General features: G+C 40.8%; 1 protein-coding gene across 1 annotated transcript in view; it reads left to right on the plus strand.

Annotated features, from left to right (window-relative positions):
- The first annotated feature begins 483 nt into the window (after window positions 1-483).
- The window catches only part of DPY19L3 (dpy-19 like C-mannosyltransferase 3), a 74,410-nt gene continuing 50,883 nt past the window's right edge, over window positions 484-24,010 (plus strand). The window contains exons 1-3 of the mRNA XM_061387885.1: window positions 484-573; window positions 2,354-2,495; window positions 5,903-6,036. Coding sequence (XP_061243869.1) covers window positions 2,393-2,495; window positions 5,903-6,036 — 237 coding nt within the window. The 5' untranslated portion in view covers window positions 484-573; window positions 2,354-2,392. The remainder of the gene's footprint in view (window positions 574-2,353; window positions 2,496-5,902; window positions 6,037-24,010) is intronic.

Below are 24,010 nucleotides of genomic sequence, written 5' to 3' on the forward strand. Positions count from 1 at the left end.
TGGGGCACGAAGAGGTGCCACGGCTCCGCTGTCCGACCCGAGCCACCCTTCCTCGCAGCTCGGCCCTCTTCCCCCGAGCCCCACCGCTCGCTCTGGTCCCGGGGTGGTGGACGTCTGCGTGGAGGAAGCTGGCCTCCGGCCCTGCGGTCTGCAGCACGAGTCCAGTGCTCTTCCCGGGGTCCCGGGTGCCGTGGAGATAGCTGTATCCCACACGCTAGGACGTTCTGGAGACCGGAAGTGGGCTGCTTCCTTCCGGTCGGCGCCGCACGAGACGGGGCGGGGCGTCCCGAGAGGGGGCGGGGGCCCGCGCTGACGGACGGCTCCCGGGACCTATGGGCGCGGCCGCAGCGGCCCGGCCTCCCCGGCGCGCCCCCTCCCCGGGGCGGCAGACGCCCCCCAGCCCCCCATTTCCAGGGTGCTGCACAAGGCTCCGCGGCTGCGGGGTACAGGCGGTACCCACGGCGCGTTGCAGGCCGTGGTGAGGCCGCCCACCCGCGACCCTCTGCGCCCCCGGCCGGCCCGCCGCCTTCCTTCCCGGTCCCGAGCCACGCTCGAGGACGGCTGAGGCTCCAGGTTTGTGGTTGCGTGTCGGGCCGCGGGCGGCGCGAAGGGACGCTTGGGCGCCAGGCTTCGGCGGTCTGGGACTGTCCGGCGGGCGGGCGGGTGGCTGGCGCTGCGCCTTTGCCTGGTGGTGTTCGGCCGGATCAGCCGCAAAGACCGAAAGCCCACTGGCCGCCCCGCTCAGTCGCGCAGTCTGGGGGCGCGGCCCCGCCCCTCGTGGTGTCTTGGGGCACCCGATTTGGGACGGGTCGCCCCCTGTCCACCCGACGTGCGGGGCCGGGGGCAGCAACTCTGGAGAGAGCAAGTTTGCCGAGGGCGGGGCGCCTTCTTGGGCGACTTCTTGCTTTGGCCACGCGGGCGGAGGGAGGGCCTGGGTGGTCTCCGGCCTCGGCGGCCACGCCACTTCCTGGGTGAGTCCGGGCGAGTTACTGAACTTCTCCGGCCCCTCGGCTGCCGGCGGGGACGGCTGGTACTGTAGGGTTGGGCTGCGGAGGTGAGCTGAACAACGTGCCCTGCAGCGCCCCGGATGTCCAGTACGCGCTGGTCCTTCTAAGCAATGGAGGAAAAAAGCACCGATGTCGTTTCCCTTTTCAAACATTAAGATAGCGTAGCTCGTAATTTAGTGGGGAAACTTTTGTTCCATGGATTCATGCAATTATCACACATAGTTGACACTTAAATATTTGTTGCCGTCTGTCCTAACATGTTACAGTGTATCCGTTGTGGGATTTTTTTACAACTCCGCTCGGAGCCTCTTTCTGAGCATGACTGTAGGATGAGGTAACTTGGGGATAAGCTCATCTATGGAGGTACGACTTTGCCGACACTCCTTTTCTGTCTCGTTGCTCCAGATTCTCCATTTTCCGTGTTTGCACCGAAGTCTGTTTTGCCTCTCAGGTTTTTTTGCTTGTTTGAATGAATGAATGAATTGCATAATGTTGGATGATGTGTTCTTTTCAATAGAGCAACTTGTTTACTTTTAGGAATTAATAAACTGCCCCAACTATCATGTCCGGCGGCCGGTCATAGTTGATAAATAATTAGTTAAGGCTGTTCATTCGTCGGAGGAGAGACGCAAGATGTTCTGGGGGACGGTAGCCAGCTTACTCACTGCCAGCACTCCCCCGCCTCCCACTTGCTGCTTCCAAACCAGGCTCCTGCTCCCTGCTGGCACTCCCACTGTTGCTCCCTGGCGGAGCAGCTGCCCTGATTGGCACACCCCCGCTGCCATCACCGCCCAGTCATATTCCTAAAGCTTCCAGAGTGTATTGTTTGAAGGAACACAGGTATCAGAATCCAGATATCTGAGACAAAACAGTATTTCAGTTCTTCAAAATCAGGCTATCAACAATGAACAGTTTATACTTAATACCATTTCCATGGTATGGCACTATAGAAAATGATAGGAAGCTACCTAATTATGTGACAAATTGCATGATGAGGCTATAACTCAGAAAGGGGAAGGATCAGTAGGGGTTGGTGCATCCCAGGAAAAGACTTCCTAGAAGAAGGGCCGGGGTGTGTCTGTGATGCTCACCTGTGTTCCTAACTCTTGGCAGTGCCTGCCATAGAACCGGCGCTTTATAAATGTGGTTGTGTTAAAGAAATATTTGTGTTGTGTCTTGAGAGTAGCTTTGAATGCTAGTTAAGGTTTGGATGGGAAAATGGGAGGGCATGGTAAGCATGGGAAAATGGCTCAGGTAAAGTCTCTAAACACAGATGAGCGCTAGGGTGTATTTGCTAGAGAGGGTACTCACACATGGCTGGTGGTTTACTTCTGTGTTGTTTGTAGGAGTGGTTGGAAGAACAATGCATGTGAGTCTTTGACACCATGATATCCATCAGGCAAAGAAAAGGAATACAAACCACAGAAGTTTCTGAGGATTACACGGCACAAGAAGAAAATGTGAAGTTGGAAGATAAATTGCCATCTAGTATGTGATTTAAATTAAAGCAGCATTTTGGATTGTTTTTTTTTTTGTCTGCATATTGAAATAATCACTCTCCAACAGGAACAAAATTTGGAGAGACTTAATCGTTGAAGAAACTTGTTCTACTACCTGAGGGTTCTACAGATGATTTGATTGCAATCTGATAATATTCATTTTACAGTTATGCTTAGAATCCTTTGATTCACAGGTGTCTGTTCAGTATGATTATGCCAACCTGATCTTTTGACTTTCAGGGTAATACTTTTTCCCACTGTTCAGATTTTAGTCTCGTTCTTATTTTTCTGGTGTGTGTATGCTGCTCACAGTAGACAGCCTTACCTTGGATGAGTTTCTCAATTCATTAAAGTATTGAAAGATGAATCAAAACATTTTTTAATTTTTTATTTTCAGTCAAATTCCTGAATATTTTTTCTTTGCCCTTTTGGCGGGTGGGGAGGGAAGTGGTCAGAATTTGGTAAATTGTTTATACAGTGTTGAAGACTTTTGCTAAACCATGCATCAAATGACATTAATTGCCAACCTTTTGCTTTCTGAGTTGCTTTCTAAGACTAAGCATGTCAGGATTTTTAAAAGTAGGCATGAAAAAGTCCATGTCCGTCAGCCATTTTGGATATGACTGAGTTTATGTCGACTGCAGCTAGAGCTGCTAAGTCCCTTCAGTCGTGTCTGACTCTGTGCGACCCCATAGACAGCAGCCCACCAGGCTTCCCCGTCCCTGGGATTCTCCAGGCAAGAACACTGGAGTGGGCTGCCATTTCCTTCTCCAGTGCATGAAAGTGAAAAGTGAAAGTGAAGTCGCTCAGTCGTGTCCGACTCTAGCGACCCCATGGACTGCAGCCCACCAGGCTCCTCCATCCATGGGATTTTCCAGGCAAGAGTACTGGAGTGGGGTGCCATTGCCTTCTCCGCAGGTAGAGCTAGTAAAGTAATTTGGGGGTAGCAGTTTTATAAAGTTGAGCAGTCATGCCACTCGGCTGTTAGCAAATTGAGATAATGCAGAGTACTCTGTGAAAATCTTATACAAATACAAGTTCAAGTTTGTCCTTTTAAATTTTTGCCAAAAGTTTTACTTTCATTTTAGGTTGGAAGGATTCGTTAACAAAAGAAAACACTTGTCACACACAGTAAACAATTTCAGCATTTGATAGAGGATTGACTTAATTTCAATATACAGTCATTAAAAGAAGATAAATGGAAACAATAGAGAAAAGTAACAGCACATACATCACCAAATTGGGCTGACCAACATCCAGACTTAAACAGTGCTGGGCAGTCCCTCCTTAACAGCAAATCTGGACTCTCAGTTGGGGAAGGATCCTGGGTGGTGTGTTCACCCAACAGGCAAGATTTGAGATTGCAGTTAGGAGGACTCCCACTTATAATACTGGGGCTTCCCTCATAGCTCAGTTGGCAGAGAATCCACCTGCAATGCAGGAGACCCCGGTTCGATTCCTGAGTTGGGAAGATCCCCTGGAGAAGGGATAGGCTCCCCACTCTAGTATTCTTGGGCTTCTCTGGTGGCTTAGCTGGTAAAGAATCTGCCTGCAATGCCGGAGACCTGGGTTGGATCCCTGGGTTGGGAAGATCCCCTGGAGAAGGGAAAGGCTACCCACTCCAGTATTCTGGCCTGGAGAATTCCATGGATTATACAGTCCATGGGGTCGCAAAGAGTCGGACACAACTGAGCGACTTTCACTTCCACTTTTCACTTTCATTTATAATCCCAGGCCACAAACTGATATCATCATTAGTTTGCACACAGAAATGCAGCTCTGGTTTTTCTTTAACTTTTATAATGCTGTTTGTTTTACCTTGTGAGTCACAAGACTTCTTAGACCCTGGGGAACTGGCCAGACCTCCGGGGCCCCAAAAATTTCAGGATGCACTCCCTTTCTTGTCTAAAGTGCCACCTGACTTGCTATACTTGCAGGCAGGCACAGAATCAGGCACTGAACACCAGGCAGTGTTCAGGAAGGTCAGAAGCAGGTCAGAGACCTGCTGTCCTGCTTCTGAAGCCTGAACAAGATTTCCTCCATTTTAGTTTTGCTAACATTAAATTAAAACATAGCTTTGAGAATTGTTAATTCTACCAAAGCATTATTTGTCAGAAAAAAACAAAAGCAAAAAGGAAGGAACAGATATTCCCAGAAACCCACTAATCCTGAGATTACCACTTATGGCCCTTTGATTATCTCACAATCTGCATGTTGTTCTCTGTACATATATACCTACAAGCATTCAGATGTGGTTTTGCAAAATTGAGATCCTACATGCTGTTGTGTAACTTGCTATCTTTTTCTTATTATGATATATATGAACATACATCAGTCAGTGTATTTTAAAAATTTTGTCCGTGTTTAGTCACTGTGTAACTATAGCATCATTTCTTTAATTTCTTATTTAATATTTAGATGATTTTTAACCTTTTACCTCTACAAACTGAATTGTAATAAATATCCTCGTGGCCAAATGTTTTGTTTAAAACTATTTATTTAGGGCATATGCCTAGATTTAGAATTATTGTTCAAATAGGATGCTTGTGTCAGTGGCTTTTACTTCCTGTTGCCATGTTGCAGTGCAGAAAGGTATCAATTTATTCTAACACCAGCATTGTTTTTAAAATGTCTTTTTTGGTGTGTGTGTACACACTAAAACAGAATACTAAGCATTTTTAAGCTATCAAATTAGCTAGTATTGTAAAGTTATAGCTCTTTGTTTTGATTTCCATTTCTATAATACTAACCTTTTTTTTTCTATTAATGTTATTGGCCATTTTTTCTTTTGTGCATTGCCTATTCTCATCGTTAATCAATTTCCTACTGGAATATTCATTGCTGTATTATCTTGAAAGTATACTATATTAAGAATACTTAACCTTTCTTATATGTACTATGTTTCCTAGTTTATACGCCCTTTAACTTTAGTGTGATGGATTTTTTCCTATGGATTTTAAAATTTTAATCAAATTTTGGGGTAGCTTTTAATGAATAAACCACACATTTTAAGTAGATCATATAAAAGACTGTTTATATTTTAACTATAACACATTTATTCTTCCATTTAAGAAACTTATTAGCTAAAGTAGGTCAAACATGGGTCCTAGGTTTTAAGGTGAATGAGACAGTGTGCTTGTCTTCATGAAGTTCACATTCTAGTTGGCAAAATGGAGAAATGAACAGTTAGATACAGTGGTGGGAAAAGCTATAATAAAAGTATAGAAAGATCTGTGGAATCACAGAAAGGAGCCCCTAACTGTCTGCGGGGGACAAGGAGAACTTCTCCAATGACAGGCAGCTGGAACTTAGCACGCTTGACAGTCTGAAATAGAACTATTAACTGCTAAATCCTTTACTGATTTGGTTTTTCATCTGTTTTATTTTTTCTAAAAGGTTGTACCAATAGACGATTATGGAAGATTCTGTCATTTACAGTTGGCGGAACTGTTGCCCTGTGCATTGGGCTTCTTACGTCTGTCTACCTGGCCACTTTACATGAGAATGACTTGTGGTTTTCTAATATTAAGGTATGAACATTGTATGATTTACCCATCAAGGTCGCCAGTAGTTAGTTAGCCATTTAGATGTATGACCAAGACAGTTTCATTTTGCCATAAAGAATTCAGGCTCTTATGCTTGGATGCAGAGTAAAATGACTTTTGTTAATTTAAAATAACATCAGAAGTTTTATAGTCAAATGAGTTTTTCCATTTTCATTAATTTATTCCAATTATGTATCAGTTACTCTAAACCAGTATTTTTCAAACTGTATATTGTGAAAGTGGTGTAGTAGGTCATAAGTAACATTTTTCTTAATGAAATCAGATATAAGAGAATATGGTCACATAGTAAGACTGATAATTATTTGTGAAACTTTTAACTATATGTATGTATATACAGTCATATACAGTCACAGTATAATTTTTTTCTGTTGGGTATAGAAAAAAAGTGGGGGGGGGGCAGGGGGAGAAAGAAAGAAAGCCAAAGCAACTGTTCTAAACCAAGGAGTTTTAATATGGCTCCATAGATGACCTTGATGTGGTATACCTTTCTAAAAGTATATACAAAAGATAAATGTCATTAGATTTTCAGGAGGGTCTGTGATTCTTTAAACACCGGTTTTCTTATTGTCTTTCTCTCTCTCTCAACATTTCTATACATCCTTTAATTTGGCTTTGGTTCCGAGCAAGTATATCACTTAAAAGGAGACTTATATGTTGCCAGTGTTTTTCGTCCAAATATAGCTTGCTTTTCATCCAAAAATGTCATGATCTTTGACCTTATTTCCCACCATGACTTCTAATGACTAGTTGGTGATGAAGGTAAATTGACTTTCACAAGCAAAGTTTATCGTCTGTGAGAATATTCAGAAGCATCTATGCAGAATATAAAGACAGTGTCCAGTGTTTTCCAGAATATTTGGAGCTTCAGTTCCATTATTGGAATGAGTCTCCAAAGGAGACTACTTTGAATGACAAGTTTTATTTTTATGAATAATGTCTAATATGTTTATTTTTTTAAACCTGTCATATTACTTTATAGGTATAGCAAGTATCTATGTATGTGTCTTTTTACAAATGATCATGGTACCAAAGAATAATAATTCTTATCCTTCAATGACACTTGGTAGTTTTTCTTGTCAAGAAAAATTTTACTCACCTATGTCTTTTTAAAATGGAGTACCTGTAAATAGATTCCCTGGAGATAAGAAATTTAAAACTTATTTAACACAAGTATTTTGAATAAAGCAGGGAATTTCCCCTTTGTGGGCGTAAAGCCAAAATTAAATGCTAGGAACTGTATAGCAAGGTAACAGGTGAAAGAGATCACATAATTTTAAAATGTAAGTTTAGTTCTTTAATTTAAAGCTGATAAGTGGCCTTACTAATATACCCCCTCATCAAGAAGCCTGAGGAAAAGGCCAGGTCATGTAGGGCTTTGTGGAGTGGGCAGGAATTGGAGAGAAATGGACAGAGACAAGAGTCAGAAGGATGTAATGATTGATCGTTTGTGTGGAGGACGATTGAGGAGGAAGAATCATCAGTGATGACCTTTCTCCTATTAGAAGGATAGATGGGTGGATCTTCATTCACTGTAATCATGAACCCCATGAGAAGAGAAGGTCTGGAGGAGACAGTAACACCTGACTAACGACCTGGAGTTAAGCCACTCTTCACAGGTTGATGGCACAGTCCTCCCCAAAATAGCCTCTCACGTCAGACACCAATCACAACTTTGGGGGTCCCCCAGCTACTCTCACTTCTGACCAACTGGCCATACATTCACTCAGGTAACACAGAACTCAGGGAAGCTCTGTACTTATCATTACAATTTTATTATAGAACTAGGATACAAATCAGAGCCAGCCAAAGGGAGAGGCACATCCGGCTAGCCTGGGAGAACCCCAGACTCAAAGTCTCCATTGTCCCATCTCCCAGAGTCAGGACATGACTGTTATGTTCTTGTATGGCAATATATAGAGTATTGCCAGCCAGAAAAACTTGCCTGAGCTCTGGTGTTGAGAGTTTTTACTGAGGTTTCATTATGTATGCATTATTAATTAAATCATTGACCACAAGGTCGAACTCAATCTCCAGCCCCTCTCCACTCCCCAGATGTTGGTCTGATATCTGCTGGCTCAATGCCCCAAGCCTCTGATGATATGGCTGGACTTTCTGGCTTGACCAACTCCCATCCTGAATCATCTCCTTAGCGAAAACTGTCTAGGGGTCCACCCTGAGTCACGTGTTAACACAAGCTATCAGATGTGGGCCAAGGAGCCCACCGTGAGTAACAAAGATACTCTTGTCACAGGGAAGTTCCAGGGCTCGTTGGCTGCCCGCGGGAACAGGGAACAAAGGGCAACCAGTTCTTTATTATACAGGAGTCAGTGAGGCAAGAAATGACGAGTCTGGGTTTGGATACATTGTGAGTCACTTTCAAAACAATCCAAGTAAAGACCTAGAGTAAAGGAAGCTGGATTTATGGACCTGAAGGCAGGAATTCCATCTGTGTTGGAAACAGACACTTTCGTGTTACCAGCTTGTGGTTGTGTGGGCAAGATTGTTTGGGGAGTATGTAGAGTGAGAAAAGAGACCCTACGCTGGATTCTGGCTGTGCCTCACATGGCATCTGGGAGAAGCCGTGAAAGAGGCCCATCCTCTGACAGGTTTCTCCTTCTCACCGTCAACCACCACCCCCAGCCCCTCAAGCTTAAAACTGGGCCAGAGTCTTGATGCTTTTTTTTTTTGGTCTCTATTCAACCTCTCTCTCTTTTTCTCCCCTGTGTCACAAGAGGAGTCCTGAGATGTTGTAATCATTTCTCAAACCAGATTTCAGGCATTGGTTTATTTTTCCTCTTTGACCCATCTAAACCCAGCAATCTCCAGAACTCTGCACGGAAGGCAGTGATCTCAGCTTGCCCTGTCCAGTACAGCAGCCGCCAGCCAGGGGTAGCGGCGGAACACTGGAAATGCGGCTAGTGCAGCACAGGGACTAAGCTTCAAATTTACTTAAGTTGAACTTTAATTTTCAAGTATGTATACATTCTCTGTTAATAAACCAATGACAATTGTAGCCATTATTGATCAGTGATTTACTTAGCCAAAAGAGAAGCTCATTTTCAGAGTTTATACCTAGATTTACTCCATTTCATCACCTTCATCTTGGAGGATTATGGAAATATTTGAGACGTGTAAATCTGTTTTCCTCTTTTTTATTTGTGAGTTATAACTTACCAAAATTACTAGGCTGCTTTTTTATGAAAATACTTTGATCTCTTGAACACCTTGAATTAGTTGTAATTATTCAGAGAGTACAGATATTGCTAATAAAATAGACTAATCACACATTCAGTTTATGCATTCAAAGTAATTTTTTTAAGTGATCATAACAATGTTAGTATTTAATATGTGGGAAACTCTGGAACAGAGAAACTGGAGAGCTGAAAAGGAGAAAATGTTGGTTTAAATGGTCCTAGAACATGTGTATGTAGTATCCTTTCGTAGCATATTTTTTTAATTAGAAAGTCATTTTCAGAGTATAAGAGCTTTTTTCAAATAACCTTAATTGAATGTCTGCTATGTGCTTGACCTTGTTTTAGGTGCATTTTACACGTATTTTATTTAATCTGGCTGTTTCCAAAGCCCAAGCATTTTAACTCTAACTTGTCCTTTAAATGCAACCATGGTTGTTTTTTTTTTTTTTCCTGCTCTATATTATAAAAAAAACAAACTAAGAGAATTTAAAGCCCATACTCTTACTTGCTGTGCTGCCCTCACAGTGACCCGCACATCATCAGTGCTGAGTAGACAGTGCTCTTGTGGAGCAGGGTTAACGTCTAAGGGTGAGGGAGTGGTGTAGCCTGGGGACCACGCTGCCGCAAAGAATCTGGTTGAAACCAGAGCTGAAGGGTGCAGCCTTCGGAGCTTGCCTTCAAGGTTGGTGCGTGGTTAGCAATGGCAAGTGGGGAGCTGTTAATTGTGTTTATAACAATTTGTGTTCAGTAGGTACTAAAGTAAATATCTGTATGGTCTTGTTTGTTTTTGTTTTTTGAACGTGTATTTTTTTTAATTGCACAAACTATACTGTGATAGCAACAAAAACTTTTTCAATGAAAAACATTACTTGGTATTCATTACCTGTAACAGAAGACAGTTTTCACTTTCCCTTCCATTCTTCTTCATTCTGTATGTGTATATGTATTTTACTTATTTATGACTTCAATATAGGTAGTTTTTATAATGATCATATGCTTTTCAATATACAATTGTATATTTTCATGAACAATTATTATGTAAATAATGATAGCTATATAATTTAATCTTTTTGGCATTTTTATACCCTTGGTCATTTCACTGTTTCCTTGCTCCCCAGTTTGGGGTAGATTGTTTCTGACTGTGTGGGTAGAGCCCTAAAATTGCTTACTTCTCATTTTAAAGTGACAGGATAAAGATGTCAGTTCTCTTCCTTTTTTTTAGAATTACTTCAGAGCAATTGAGAAAATGAAAAATAGTCAAATTCCTTCTTTGATGAAACTAAAGAGTCCTGTAATCTGGAATCACAGTATATGAGGAAGGGCTGCCAAATTCAGTGAAACTCCTAGGAGTGTAGAAAGATGCTGAGAGAGGAATCTCAAAGCTGCAGATTTTAGAAAAACCTGCCAAAGTTTAGTCCTCCAAACTCACTGGCATATCCTAGGTTGGGGGACGTGGTGGCTAATGGGACTGGATGTAAGGAGCAATGACGGAAGCTTTCCTGGAGACACTCTGATGTGAAAGAGAAACAAGATAGACAGGCTGAAACGCATCACAGAAACACGCCATTTTTATAAAAGTTTAGAAGTTTAGGAAGACCAGGATAAAGAGAGAAAACTTGCATTTTCAACAGCCCCACAGCTGCCAATCTCTATTCAGTAAACTGAGGAGAAGACTAAAACCGCACTCTGTAATCCACTCTGAAGCACCAGAAAAATTCTTGCAGGCCTAAGTTATGACCCAGGCCTCTCCCCTGTATGAACTTCTGACGTGTAGCTGATTGGGTAAGAACTTGCCACATTCAGAAATTACTTAATACTCAAAAAGGAGCTAGTACAGGATCTGTACAATGATACTGCAAGAAAAAAGGAAAGAGAAAATCAAGAGCAAATGACACATGAAGAATAGTCACCAGAAAACTTTTACAGCAGAGACAAGAAGGTTCTAGCCAATCCTGTCACACTGAAAAGCAAACATAATGCAGTGTTTGCCACTGTAGAAGGTGAATCCAGATTAGGAATATAGCAAGGTATGTACCATCTTTAAAGAGAAGTAGCAAGATGACAAAAGGAAATGAAACTTGAGCTGACAGAACGTAGTCAATAAATAGAATATTTAAAGATATAATAGAAATCATGACTACAGGAGGCCAGAACCTGCAGAAAGCACAGAGAAATGTTGGACGGGACTGATTACACAAAATAAAATTAGTAAAGTTAAAATATTAAAGAGAAGTGACAGCTGAGGAAAAACAGCACCCAGACTGCATAATTTGCGTCCCAAAGGAACCAAAACCATGAAACAGGAAAAGAAAAAAAGTTTAAATGTGTAATTCAAGGAAACTTTCCAAAAATAAAAGAAGACTTGAATCTACAAATTGAACAGGCACAGTGGGTCCCAGGAAGATTAGGCCTAGAAAAGTCGTTAGCAAGTTGTAGTTATGAAGTTGCTGTACTTGAGTAGTAAAGAACTTTTGGTCATCCAGACAAAAACATCAAGTTGCGTATAATAGGAGACAAAGGTCAGCCTGGCTTCCACGTTTTCCATAGTCACACCTAGTGCTCCAAGACCACGAATGATGTCTAAGAAAGGGGTTTGCATATTCTAACCCAATTACTCCACCATATATGAAGCACCATACACATTTTTTTGACTCTGAGAAACATGTATTTTTAACAACACTTGGAGAAGTTGGTAGAGGAAAAACTTTATCCTGTCAAGAGATAAAAGGCAAAACAGTGACAGAAAAATTGTCAGCGAAGTTCAAATTTATTTAACTCTAGGACTAAGACTAAATAGTTACAGAACAAAACATATGTGAACAATGTGAACGAATTGAAAGTCACTCAGTCATGTCTGACTCTTTATGACGCTATGAAGTATACAATCCATGGAATTCTCCAGACCAGAATACTGGAGTGGCCCTTTCCTTCTCCAGGGGATCTTCCAAACCAAGGGATTGAACCTAGGTCTCCCGCATTGCAGGTGGATTCTTTACCAGCTGAGCCACCGGGGAAGCCCATGAACAATGTAGTAACATGTAATAATGTTATTCTATAATAGTAACACACCACAGTGTAATAATAACATAATAGCACAAGTTAGAAGAGGAATTGGAAAGAGAAGGTAAAAGATGGTGGAGGTATCCTGATTTATCTTTTATAGCTAGAATTCAAAAAGTTTCAACTAAAAATCATGTCCAGAAACAGACACACAGTATATATAAAAGAACATTCCAAGAAAAATATCAAGTAAAATTGGCAGAGGAGAAATATGAATCTCATAATAAGATTGTTATTACTCCTTATAGGAAGTAAGTAGATACTGTCCATAGAGGTAAAGAAGTTATTCTCTGAGGTTATAAAGAAACGTAACAAAAACATAAACCGTCCAAGTTAAAGACACATGTACACACATGCAACCACACACACACACATAGAAACAAGCAGACAAATCATGTAGCAAAGGATGTGTTCTGAAAAGCAGCAAAAAGCATCACACAAAATGTATTAACACAACTATATCCAGATCTTTTTGTTTAAGTAAGTGTCGATGGATTTTACTCATCTAATAAAAACTCTGGATCATAAAGCAAATCACATCATATATGCATAAGATCCTCCCAGAACAAAGTTACTTAGAGGGATTAGACCAAAGGTGTGGATAAAGACTTAATAAATGCAAAAGGGGGAAAGAAAGTCTCAAACAAAAAATTTTATTAAGTGAAGCAAAGAAGGTCAATGTGATATGACCTAAATCAAATCCCTAATGATTATTCAGTGGAAGTGACAAATAGATTCAAGGGGTTAGATCTGATAGACAGAGTGCTTGAAGAACAATGAATATTGTACAGGAGGCAGTGATCAAGATCGTCCCCAAGAAAAAGAAATGCAAAAAGGCAAAATGGTTGTCTGAGGAGGGCTTACAAATAACTGAGAAAAGAAGAGAAGCTGAAGGCAAAGGAGAAGGAAAGATATGCCCATCTGAATGCAGATTTCCAAAGAACAGCAAGGTATGATAAGAAAGTCTTCTTCAGTGATCAATGCAAAGAAATAGAGGGAAACAATAGAATGGGGAAGACTAGAGATCTCTTCAAGAAAATTAGAGATACCAAGGGAACATTTCATGCAAAGATGGACACAATAAAAGACAGAAATGATATGGACCTAACAGAAGCAAAAGATATTAAGAAAAGGTGGCAAGAATACACAAAAGAACTATACAAAAAAGATCTTAATGACCCAGATAATCCCAATGGTGTGATCACTCACCTTGAGCCAGACATCCTAGAGTGTGAAGTCAAGTGGGCCTTAGGAAGCATCATTACAAACAAAGCTAGTGGAGGTGATGGAATTCCAGCTGAGCTATTTCAAGTCCTAAAAGATGATGCTGTGAAAGTGCTGCACTCAATATGCCAGCAAATTTGGGAAACTCAGCAGTGGCCAGAGGACTGAAAAGGGTCAGTTATCATTCCAATCCCAAAGAAAGGCAATGCCAAAGAATGTTCAAACTACCACATAGTTGCACTCATCTCACACACTAGCAAAATAATGCTCAGAATTCTCCAACCAAGGCCTCAACAGTACGTGAACCAAGAACTTCCAGATGTACAAACTGGATTTAGAAAATGCAGAGGAACCAGAGACCAAATTACCAACATCTGTTGGATCATTGAAAAACCAAGAGACTTCCAGAAAAACATATGCTTTATTGACTACACCAAAGCCTTTGACTGTGTAGATCACAACAAACTGGAAAATTCTTCAACAGATGGGAATACCAGACCACCTTCCCTGCCTCCTGAGAAATCTGTATGCAGGTCAAGAAGCAACAGTTAGAACCGGACATGGAAAAACGGGCTGGTTCCAAATTGGGAAAGGACTACATCAAGGCTGTATATTGTCACCCTGCTTATTTAACTTATATGCAGAGTACATCATGAGAAATGCTAGGCTGGATGAAGCACAAACTGGAATCAAGATTGCTGGGAGAAATATCAATAACCTCATGCAGATGACACCACCTTTGTGGCAGAAACTGAAGAGGAACTGAAGAGCCTCTTGATGAAAGTGAAAAAGCTGGCTTAAAACTCGGCATTCAAAAAACGAAGATCAGGGCATCTGGTCCCATCATGGCAAATAGATGGGGAAACAGTGGCTGACTTTATTTTTCTGGGCTCCAGAATCACTGCAGATGGTGACTGCAGCTATGAAATTAAAAGACAGTTGCTCCTTGGAAGAAAAGCTATGACCAACCTAGACAACATATTAAAAAGTAGAGAGATTATTTTGCCAACAAAGGTCTGTCTAGTCAAAGCTGTGGTTTTACTAGTAGTGAAATGTGGATATGAGAGTTGGACCATAAAGAAGGCTGGAGTGCCAAAAAATTGATGCTTTTGAACTGTGGTGTTGGAGAAGACTCTTGAGAGTCCCTAGGACTGCAAGGAGACCCAACCAGTCCATGCTAAAGGAAATCAGTCCTGAATATTCATTGGAAGGACTGATGCTGAAGCTGAAGCTCCAGTACTTTGGCTACCTTATGGGAAGAACTGACCCATTGGAAAAGATCCTGATGCTGGGGAAGATTGAAGGCAGGAGAAGGGGATGACAGAGGATGAGACGGTTGGATGGCATCACTGACTCGATGGATATGAGTTTGAATAAGCTCCAGGAGTTGGTGATGGACAGGGGAGCCTGGCGTGCTGCAGTCCATGGAGTTACAAAGAATTGGACACAACTGAGCAACTGAACTGAACTGAGGCAAAGAAGGACAGTGTTCCAGTGATAAACATACAGACTACAAATAGGACTATCTGTGTATCAAATAATCCAAATATTTACAAAGCAAAAACCACAGGAGATGCAGGAAGAATATAGAAATACACTAGTATTGAGTTTTAGTTCTTTCCCATTCATAGAAAAGCATGAGGACAAACATAAGTAAGGGGGGGGGGCCCTCCCTGGTGGTCCAGTAGCTAGGAGTCCATGCTAGAGGGCCTGGGTTTCATCCTTGGTCAGGGAACTAGATCCCACATGCTGCAATTAAGGCCCAGTCAGCAAAATAAATATTTTTTTAAAATAAGGATATAAAGACCTAGTAATATTGAATATGATCTAAAGAGAGAACATACACTCATCTCCAGTTTCCACAGAACATTCACTAAAACATTGATAAATTAAGCCATAATGAAAATCTTGGTCCAAAAATACGGAAATTATATGATAATATTCTCTAATCACAGTGTGATAGCACATAGTCTTGGCTTGTTCCTGACTTTGGGCATAAAGGTCACAATATCCCCTTTATTTAAATAAAGATTGGAGATAACTAATTAAAAAGAAAAATCAGTACCTTGAATTTTAAAAAGAATCTTTGACACAGGTAATTAAAACTGTAGAAATTACAAATGAAATCTAGAAAATATTGAAAACTATGTTTCAGAATTAATAAAATGAAAGTATTCAGAGGAAAATATATAGCTGTTAATACTTTCATTATGAAATAAATGAATTATTCCACTTCTGAAGTCTCGCAACAGAAGGAAGAACTTTAATAAAAGAAATTGTCACCTCAACAGTAGGAAGACAGTTCATAAATGAATGGTTGTTTGGGGAATGAAAACTAAAAGATGTGGTAGGAAGTGAAAATATCTAAAAATTACAAAGATCATGAAATATGGTCACAGAGAAATAACCATAAAGACCAAGAAATAACCATAAAGGCCATGAAATAAGAAAGAGCCACATGATACTATTTTGTTTGATTTTATGCAAATTAGATGAGTGGGTAACATGGATGATTTTCTAGAATATAAATTACCAAAATGGTCCCAGTAAACACAAATTGTTTCTGTACATGTGATAGAGAAAACTTGGAAAACAACGTCCTAACCCCCACCCCCAAAATACCAGATGCTGTTGATTTTATGAAGGAATTCTGCCAAACTCTTAAAAAATTCCACTGCTATTTGAGCTATTCTAGAACACTAAAGAGGAAGAAAATCTCCAAGATATTGTTATAAATCAAGAATTACACACTGAACCTGAGGATCAGAATGTAGCTACAGTCAGTTCTTCTTTCCACCAGTTATGATCTATAAAGTCATTGAGAACCGTGAGTTAGAGAATACCGAACCATTGCTTTTAGGGAAATATGTGCATGTATATAGCACACTCATATCACACAGAGGTTACAGTCTTAAATCCTAAAATCTCCTCCTGGTAGATTCTATTTTCCTTTTTTTCACAAAAGAAAAAAAATCAGGTTCAGAAGTGTTACATGAGTCGCCTGAGGCCGTCCACTAATATTTGAAGGAGCTGGGATTCAAAGTTTGTCCACTGGCCCCGGAGCTGGGGCATCTTCACTGTGCTGCTCTGCCCCTTACTGAAACAGGAGATAGAGTTATTGGCAGATGATGCAACTATATACCTGTTCACCCCAAGAGAATCTAAAGAATGGTTATAAGCAATAAGAAAATTCAGAATGTACCAGGGATTAATTATACTGAAGCTAAAATTAAATATACAGACGCCACGATAATTTTATTTTTACATTTGTCAAAAACTGAAATTAATAGGGAAGGAAGACTTCACATATGCCCTTTTAAAAAGTGTTGCCTGGCAGTCCTAGAACACATCCATTCAGTCCCCAGCTCTCCTATGTGACTGTTTTAGCCTTGTCTTCCCTCTTCTTTACCAGACCTTCTCCAGTCTTCACTTCAGCTAGTGGCTGCTTCCTGTTTCACCATGTAGGGAAGGAAGAAATTATTTTTCCTACTACCCACCTAGGTTCTCTGGCTGGAGCCCCATAAATTGAACTGGCAAAAGATTAACAAGAGAAAAGCAGACAAATTTCTTTAATACAAGTTTTACGAGGCACAAACACCTTCATAATGAAACGACCCAAAGAAATCCTTAAACTTTTGCATTTTTGTACTGGATTTGATGAAGAATCGAAAGTAACGGGAGAATGTGATGGTGTGTGAGCCCAGGGCAGTACACTGGGGGAACACTGAGCAGGGCCTATTCATTCCGAGTCCTCTCAGCACCTCCATCTTCAGCGATGAGAGGTTCTTTTCCTCTCAGAAGCCACCTCTCACAAGAGTCTTAATGACGGCTTCTGGGGAGAAACGAAAGGTCAGAGTCCATTCTGCACCTGCCGTCCCTCCAGTTTCTTCAGCTTAGAGTGTTCAGTATGCCAGGGTGCCATATTTTGAGGTAACGTGTTCTGAACTCTGTCAGCTGAGAAAGTAGAAGCAAACTGCAGAGATCGCCCGCCTGCCTCCACTCCGTAGCTGCCCACCTGCTCGCCGATGTCCTGCCCCGCATGTGCCAGACCCGCGCCCCTGTCTTCCACTGATCCACATCGCTCTAGCAGTTACTTCTCTCTCACACTTTCTCCCATCCTGGACGGAATAGTCTACTCTACCCCTCTCCCCTTCCCTTGCACTTACTGTCCCATTTTTCCGCTCATCTTAACACCAAAATTCCCCCCCAAAGTTTGATGACTGGTCATTTGTGTTCCTCTCTTCCCCTTCTCTCTCTCAAACCCATTCCAATCAGGCTTCACCCATGATGTTGCGCTTAAAAATGTCTGGCTAAAGTCACAGATATCCCCCAAGTTACTTAACTGTGGGCTTCCCTTGTGGCTCGGCTGGTAAATAATCTGACTGCAATGTGAGAGACCTGGGTTTGACCCCTGTGTTGGAAAGATCCCTTGGAGAAGGGAAAGGCTACCCACTCTAGTATTCTGGCCAGGAGAATTCCATGGACACAGTCCATGGAGTCACAAAGAGTCGGACACGACTGAGTGACTTTCTCACTTACTTTACTAACTGTAGTGGTCATTTCTCAGTCCTCATCTTACTTGACCTATTAGCATTTTTTTCTTGGCTCCAGTACACAGTCTCCTGGGTTTCCTCCTGCCTCTCCAGCGGCTCCTTTGACTCCTTTACAGGCTACTCCTCAGCCTCCCTAGTGACCTCTTATTGGCAGAGAACCCTAAGAATTAGCTCCTGTATTTTCCTGTCCACCCTCAACTGCTAAGAACAGTCTGTCTGTAGCTTTAAATAGCGTCTCTGTGGGCTTCCAAGGTGGCTCAGTGGTCAAGAATCTGCCAGTGCAGGAGACGCAGGTTGGATCCCTGTGTTGGAAAGATGCCCTGGAGTAGGAAATGGTAACCCACTCCAGTATTCTTGTCTGGAAAATTCCATGGATAGAGGAGCCTGGCGGGCCGTAGCCCAGGGTGTTGCCAAGAGTTGGGCATGACTGAAGCGACTGAGCACGCACACACCATCTCTATGCTTACAGCTCCCAGATGTCCATCCCTGCTCAGACATCCCCCTGAACTTCAGACTTGTGTATTCAGGCACCTACTTGATCACCTGCATTTGTCCAATAGGCGTTTCTGATTTAACTGTCTTAAACACCTGACCTTCCCTGGCTGCAGGTGTTTCTCCTTGAAAACCAAATCTGTAAATAGAAACTTTGTCCTTCAGTGGCTCAGGATTTCTGTCCTTAGAGAATTCTAGTTCTTTCAAACGCCATTAAATCCTTTAGGAAATCCTATCAGTTTTCTTTCTGGCTGCACTGTGCAGCATGCAGGATCTTAGTTTCCTCACCAGGGATTGAACCCCGCCCCCCCAACCTCCAACCCACATTGGAAGCATGGAGTCTTTTTTTTTTTTTTTGATTGGAAGATAATTTCTTTACAATATTGTGGTGGGTTTTGCCATACATCAACTTGAATCAGCCACAGGTGCACATGTGTCCCCCCGTCTTGAAACCCCACCATCAACCTCGCTCCCCACCCCATCCCTCTGGGTCATCCCAGAGCACTGGCTTTGAGTGCCCTGCTCATGCATTGAACTTGCACTGGTCATCTATTTTACATATGGTATACGTGTTTCAATGCTGTTCTCAAATCATCCTACTCTCGCCTTCTCCCACATATTCCAAAAGTCTGTTGTTTACATCTGTGTCTCTTTTGCTGCCTTGCATATAGGGTCGTTGTTACCATCTCTCTAAATTCCATATATATGTGTTAATATTACTGTATTGATATTTCTCTTTCTGACTTACTTCACTCTGTATAATAGGCTCCAGTTTCATCCGTCTTATTAGAACTGACTTAAATGCATTCTTTTTTATAGCTGAGTAATATTGCATTGTGTATGTGTACCACAGCGTCCTTATCCATTTGTCTGCCGATGGACATCTAGGTTGAGAACCATGGAGTCTTAACCACTGGACCACCAGGGAAGTCTCTCAGTTTTCTTTTGATAGTATCTAGAATCAGATCACCACTCACAACCTCCGCCTTTGTGTCTGCGAGGATTACTTCAGCAGCTCCCTTCCTGCTTTCCACGCTTTGCCCATGCCCTGTGGAGACTCTCTTGAGCATAACAGCCAGTGAGATTCTCCCGGATGTTTGGCAGTGTATGTCTCTGCTCAAAACCCTTCACACTCAAACACAGCATGCCTAACACCAAACTCCTACCTCACATCTCCCTACACACCCACCTTCTAGCTCAGGGCACGAGCCCAGAGTCCGTGTGCCTCCCAGACTCAGTGGTCAGCCTCCAACCCCTGCTTACATCTCAGATTCTGTCTCTGCCCCTCAGCCTCTCTGATACGACTATCCCTCCTTTGCTCCTTCTGCTCAAACCACCCTGTCTTCTCAGTCATCTCCAGGGTGCGTGTGGGCGGTTCTGACTGTTGAGCTCTCCCCTCAGACCGCCACGGGGCCCACTGCCTCACCTCTTCCAGTCTCTGGTCGGTGTCATTTCATCAATGAGACCTTCACTGCCCAGCTCCAGGGTCACAGTACCACCCCCTTCCCTTCCTATCCCTCTTCTCTGCTCTCCCTTTTATGTTCTACTGGTTTATTCTCTTCTCTTCCTGCTCTGGATTATAAATTCCATTAAGGCAGAGACTTGTGCCTCTTTTGTTCCCTGCTAAATCTCCCAGCAAAAGATTGCTTATAAATTGTTGGTGGTTAGTAGGTATTTGTTGAATGAATAAATGAATGGATGGATGGATGAATGAATGAGTGAATGAGGAGGATCAATTGGATTAAAAAGATAACCAATCAGAAGCACCGAACCCAGTGGGGAGGCTAGGTTTTGGGTTTTTTAAAAATATTTATTTTTATTTATTTATTTAACTGCACAGGGTCTCAGTTACAGCACGCAGGATCTTCAGTCTTTGTTGTGGCATGCAGGATCTTTTTTTTTTTATTTTAGTTGCAGCATGCACACTCTTAGTCGGGTCATGTGTGATCTAATTCCTGACCCGGATCCAACCCAGGCCCCTGCAACCTGGGAACTCAGAGTCTTGGCCACTAGACCACCTTCGATGTCTGGGAGGCTAGTTGAATAGGCAAAGAAAAGTCATTCCTTTCTCTTGATACCAGTCTTTGCTTGAATAGTTATTTCCCTTTTTAAAAAATACATTGTTCTTTCTCACTGAAACTCAAACTGCTTGGGGTCAAGGACTGAATTCTTAACACCTTTTATTTCCTCAGCAAATGAATGTTCAGTGATAAGGATAGGTAATTCTTATTTGGCTAAAAGTACTAAAGTCACTCACTTTTTGAAAGTCTTTTTACCTTATGCTAACATTTTTTCTTATTTATTTGATACTGTAGAATTTGCACATCTCCCCATTGAATACTCCTGCAAAGCAAGGAGCCTTTAGACCAAGTCGGGTTAATTGGCACGGTGGTAACTGGTAGAGCGGGGATAATAATTGCTTCAGCTGAGCCCAGAGGAAGTACTGTCACTCAGCTAGTCTAACCTGCTCACAAACACTGCTTGGCAACTGTCACTTGTCACTGCTTTCATCAACGCTAGGGCAAGAATCATCCCATTCTAACAGATGGACATGAATTTAACCAGACAATAAACCATGTATGTGCCATAAATATGTTTGCTGAGGGCATGATTCCCTGTACAGAACTTTAAGAACAGCTGTCTTATCATGAGCTACTGTTTCTTGGTGAGATGATTTGTTAACTGAATTCTGAAAGGTTACATTTATCTTTAATGTAATCTTTAACGTTAATGTGGTCTTTAATGTTAGTTTTTCAGTGGCTTCCCCACTACCAGTTGCCTAGTTAATTGGGGGGCAGTTTTTATAAACAAAAGTTATTTACATGAGATTTTTAAAAGCTAATGATATGGTTTCTTTGCAAATTTGGTGTCATTTGGCTGAAAGGGCTTGTTACCTTTTGTATGTTGCCAGGGTATGCGTATCATTAATTGTGAGCTGTCATTTTTTTTTCTTGATGCTTATTTCTTTTTAATACTTCTGTTAAATTACCATATAAACTACTACTTACATGGTTTTAGCTGTACAGTTTCTTAAAAATGCAATCTTTTGTCTTTCTCCTTTTTTCTGTCATTATCTTCAGAGACCATGTTTTTTTTTATCCTTTCAACAGTGCTTCTTCCCCTGTGGAACTTGGGCAGGTTAAAATATGAAGTATTGTATTTGTTCATTTTACAGTCTTTAGAGGGTAACTTCTATTGGTGTGCATTTTCATTGGCACTATCCACCAGGCAAAGCATAAATTGCTGTATAAAAACTGGAAAAGCGTTTGAATGAGTAAAGCAGATGTTCTCCTAGCATGAAGCAGATGTAAAACTTGCAAGTGTCTGTCTAATAAAGTACAGCATTTGGTTCTATGCAGCTGGTGCTAAGATTACCAATTAATCATGTCGAAATGCATTTTTACTAATCAGGATCCCCTCTGTTCTTTACACGTTCTGGGTATGTTAGAGAGAGAGATGGGGCACAGAAGTGGCTTTCTACTTTTAGTACTTTGAGCAGTGTTTTTTTTTTCTTCTTTTTCCTCATCTTTATGAAGTCAGTCTCCTTTTATTTCTAAAAGTGTGTCAGATTGGAAGCCCCCTACATGTGAATGGCTGGTTTGGTTCTCCAGTTCGGTTGGGCATGTGAGTTTGATGTTAGAATATTCCACTGAAAGCAGCCATACTTTGAACACTTTAAGGCAGCAGGAGAGAAGGAAAGGAATGTAATATACTTAATGGTTTGGGGTTTTTTTTTATTATTTGTATGGACAAAAGCTAATATTTGCTTAATGTCAATTCCTAGCTTCCATGGTTACTTGATCAAGGAGGAGGTTGAACATTCTCGGAACAAGTGATACAATTTAGTTTTATGTTATCAAAAGCAATGGAGCAGGTTTTGCTGAAAGATTGAAGGTGAATGGATTAATGTGACTGCTAAGAAGATAAAACTTTGTAGCTATAAAAGATACAGCACAGATCAGTAGCAAATGTAAAGGCTAAAAGAGCTGTATCATTTTCTGTCCTTTTTATAAAGCAACTGTGCTCATGAAGTTACCTTTTCAGAACCTCATGGGCCTGAAATATTTGCTTTTGTGTTTGATTTCCCAAGGATAAATTTGTTTTCTGTGAAAGGCAACTCAGTATATAAGAAGTTTTGCTACCCTGTATCTCCTGGCTTTTTAAAAAAGAGTTAATAATGATAAAATGTTAACAGTTTGTTTCAGTATCACTAAGCGGATGTTTACACACTCTTTTGAAAGTTGAATATTTCTTCAGTGCTCTATTCATGAATTGATTTATAATACTTTTTTAAAGGGTAGGAGAAATATTTCTTTAAGTATCATAAGGGCAAAAGGAAATACATTGCATAATTTCCAGATCTGAAGGTAAATAGCATGAATGGTTCTTTTAATTAAATGTTTATTATTATTTGAAAAATAATTGGAGACGGGGAAAGCAAAGATGTGCTAAAAGAAGTTATCGACTAGAAAGTAAGATTTTCTGTGCTTTTCTTCCCCAATAAAGCTGAGTTTGTGGAATATGGATCTGCTGTATAGGAAAAAAACATAGATGGTATTATGTTTTCAACTGTGCTACAGAACCTGGTCTTTTTACTGATTTAAATCTTAAACTTCATAAAAGCATCTTGCAACCAAATTGACTAATAGCTACTACTTTAGATTTTCAGTTCTTCTAAAATTGAATATTTATATAAAAGCAGTTTAATATTTCTTATATCCATTTTCCTACAAGAAAATCTTTCCACCAAGGCTACACTTATCAGAGTACAATTCATATGTAAGAGATCTGCCCCATTTTACTAAGAATACCTTATATTCTTAGAATAAAATGATTATCAATCTTATATAATTTTATTAGCTTTTAGGCAAGTATCTAAATCAATTGTAGTTCTTTTTATTTGAGAGACTTTTTTCTATGTCCCTATTTTGTTTCTAAGTAACAGTACGTAAGAATGGTGTTTTTTTAAGGTTTTAATTTGTATGAAGTAAAAAAACATTAACTCCAGAACATTAACTTAAATGGAACTAGTTTTCTCCATTGTTAAAAATTACTTGTTAGAACGAAAATTTTAAACATCCACAAAAATAGAATAGTAAAATCAACCCCTATAATATATACCCAGCTTCAATAATTATTAGGCTTCTATTGCTCATTTATTTATTGAAGCATATTAATAGTTGATATATAGTATTACATAAGTTACAGGTATACAATATAGTCATTCACAATTTTTAAAGGTTGTATTCCATTTATAGTTATTACAAAATGTAGGCTATATTCCCTGTCTTATACAGTATGTCCTTATAGATTATATTTTTTTAACTTTTTGTTTTATTTTAGGGTATAGCTGGTTAACAGACAGTGTTGTGAGTTTCAGGTGAACAGTAAAGGGACTCAGCCATACATATACAT

This window comes from Bos javanicus, chromosome 18 (genome assembly GCF_032452875.1).
Source record: "Bos javanicus breed banteng chromosome 18, ARS-OSU_banteng_1.0, whole genome shotgun sequence".
Taxonomy (NCBI): domain Eukaryota; kingdom Metazoa; phylum Chordata; class Mammalia; order Artiodactyla; family Bovidae; genus Bos; species Bos javanicus.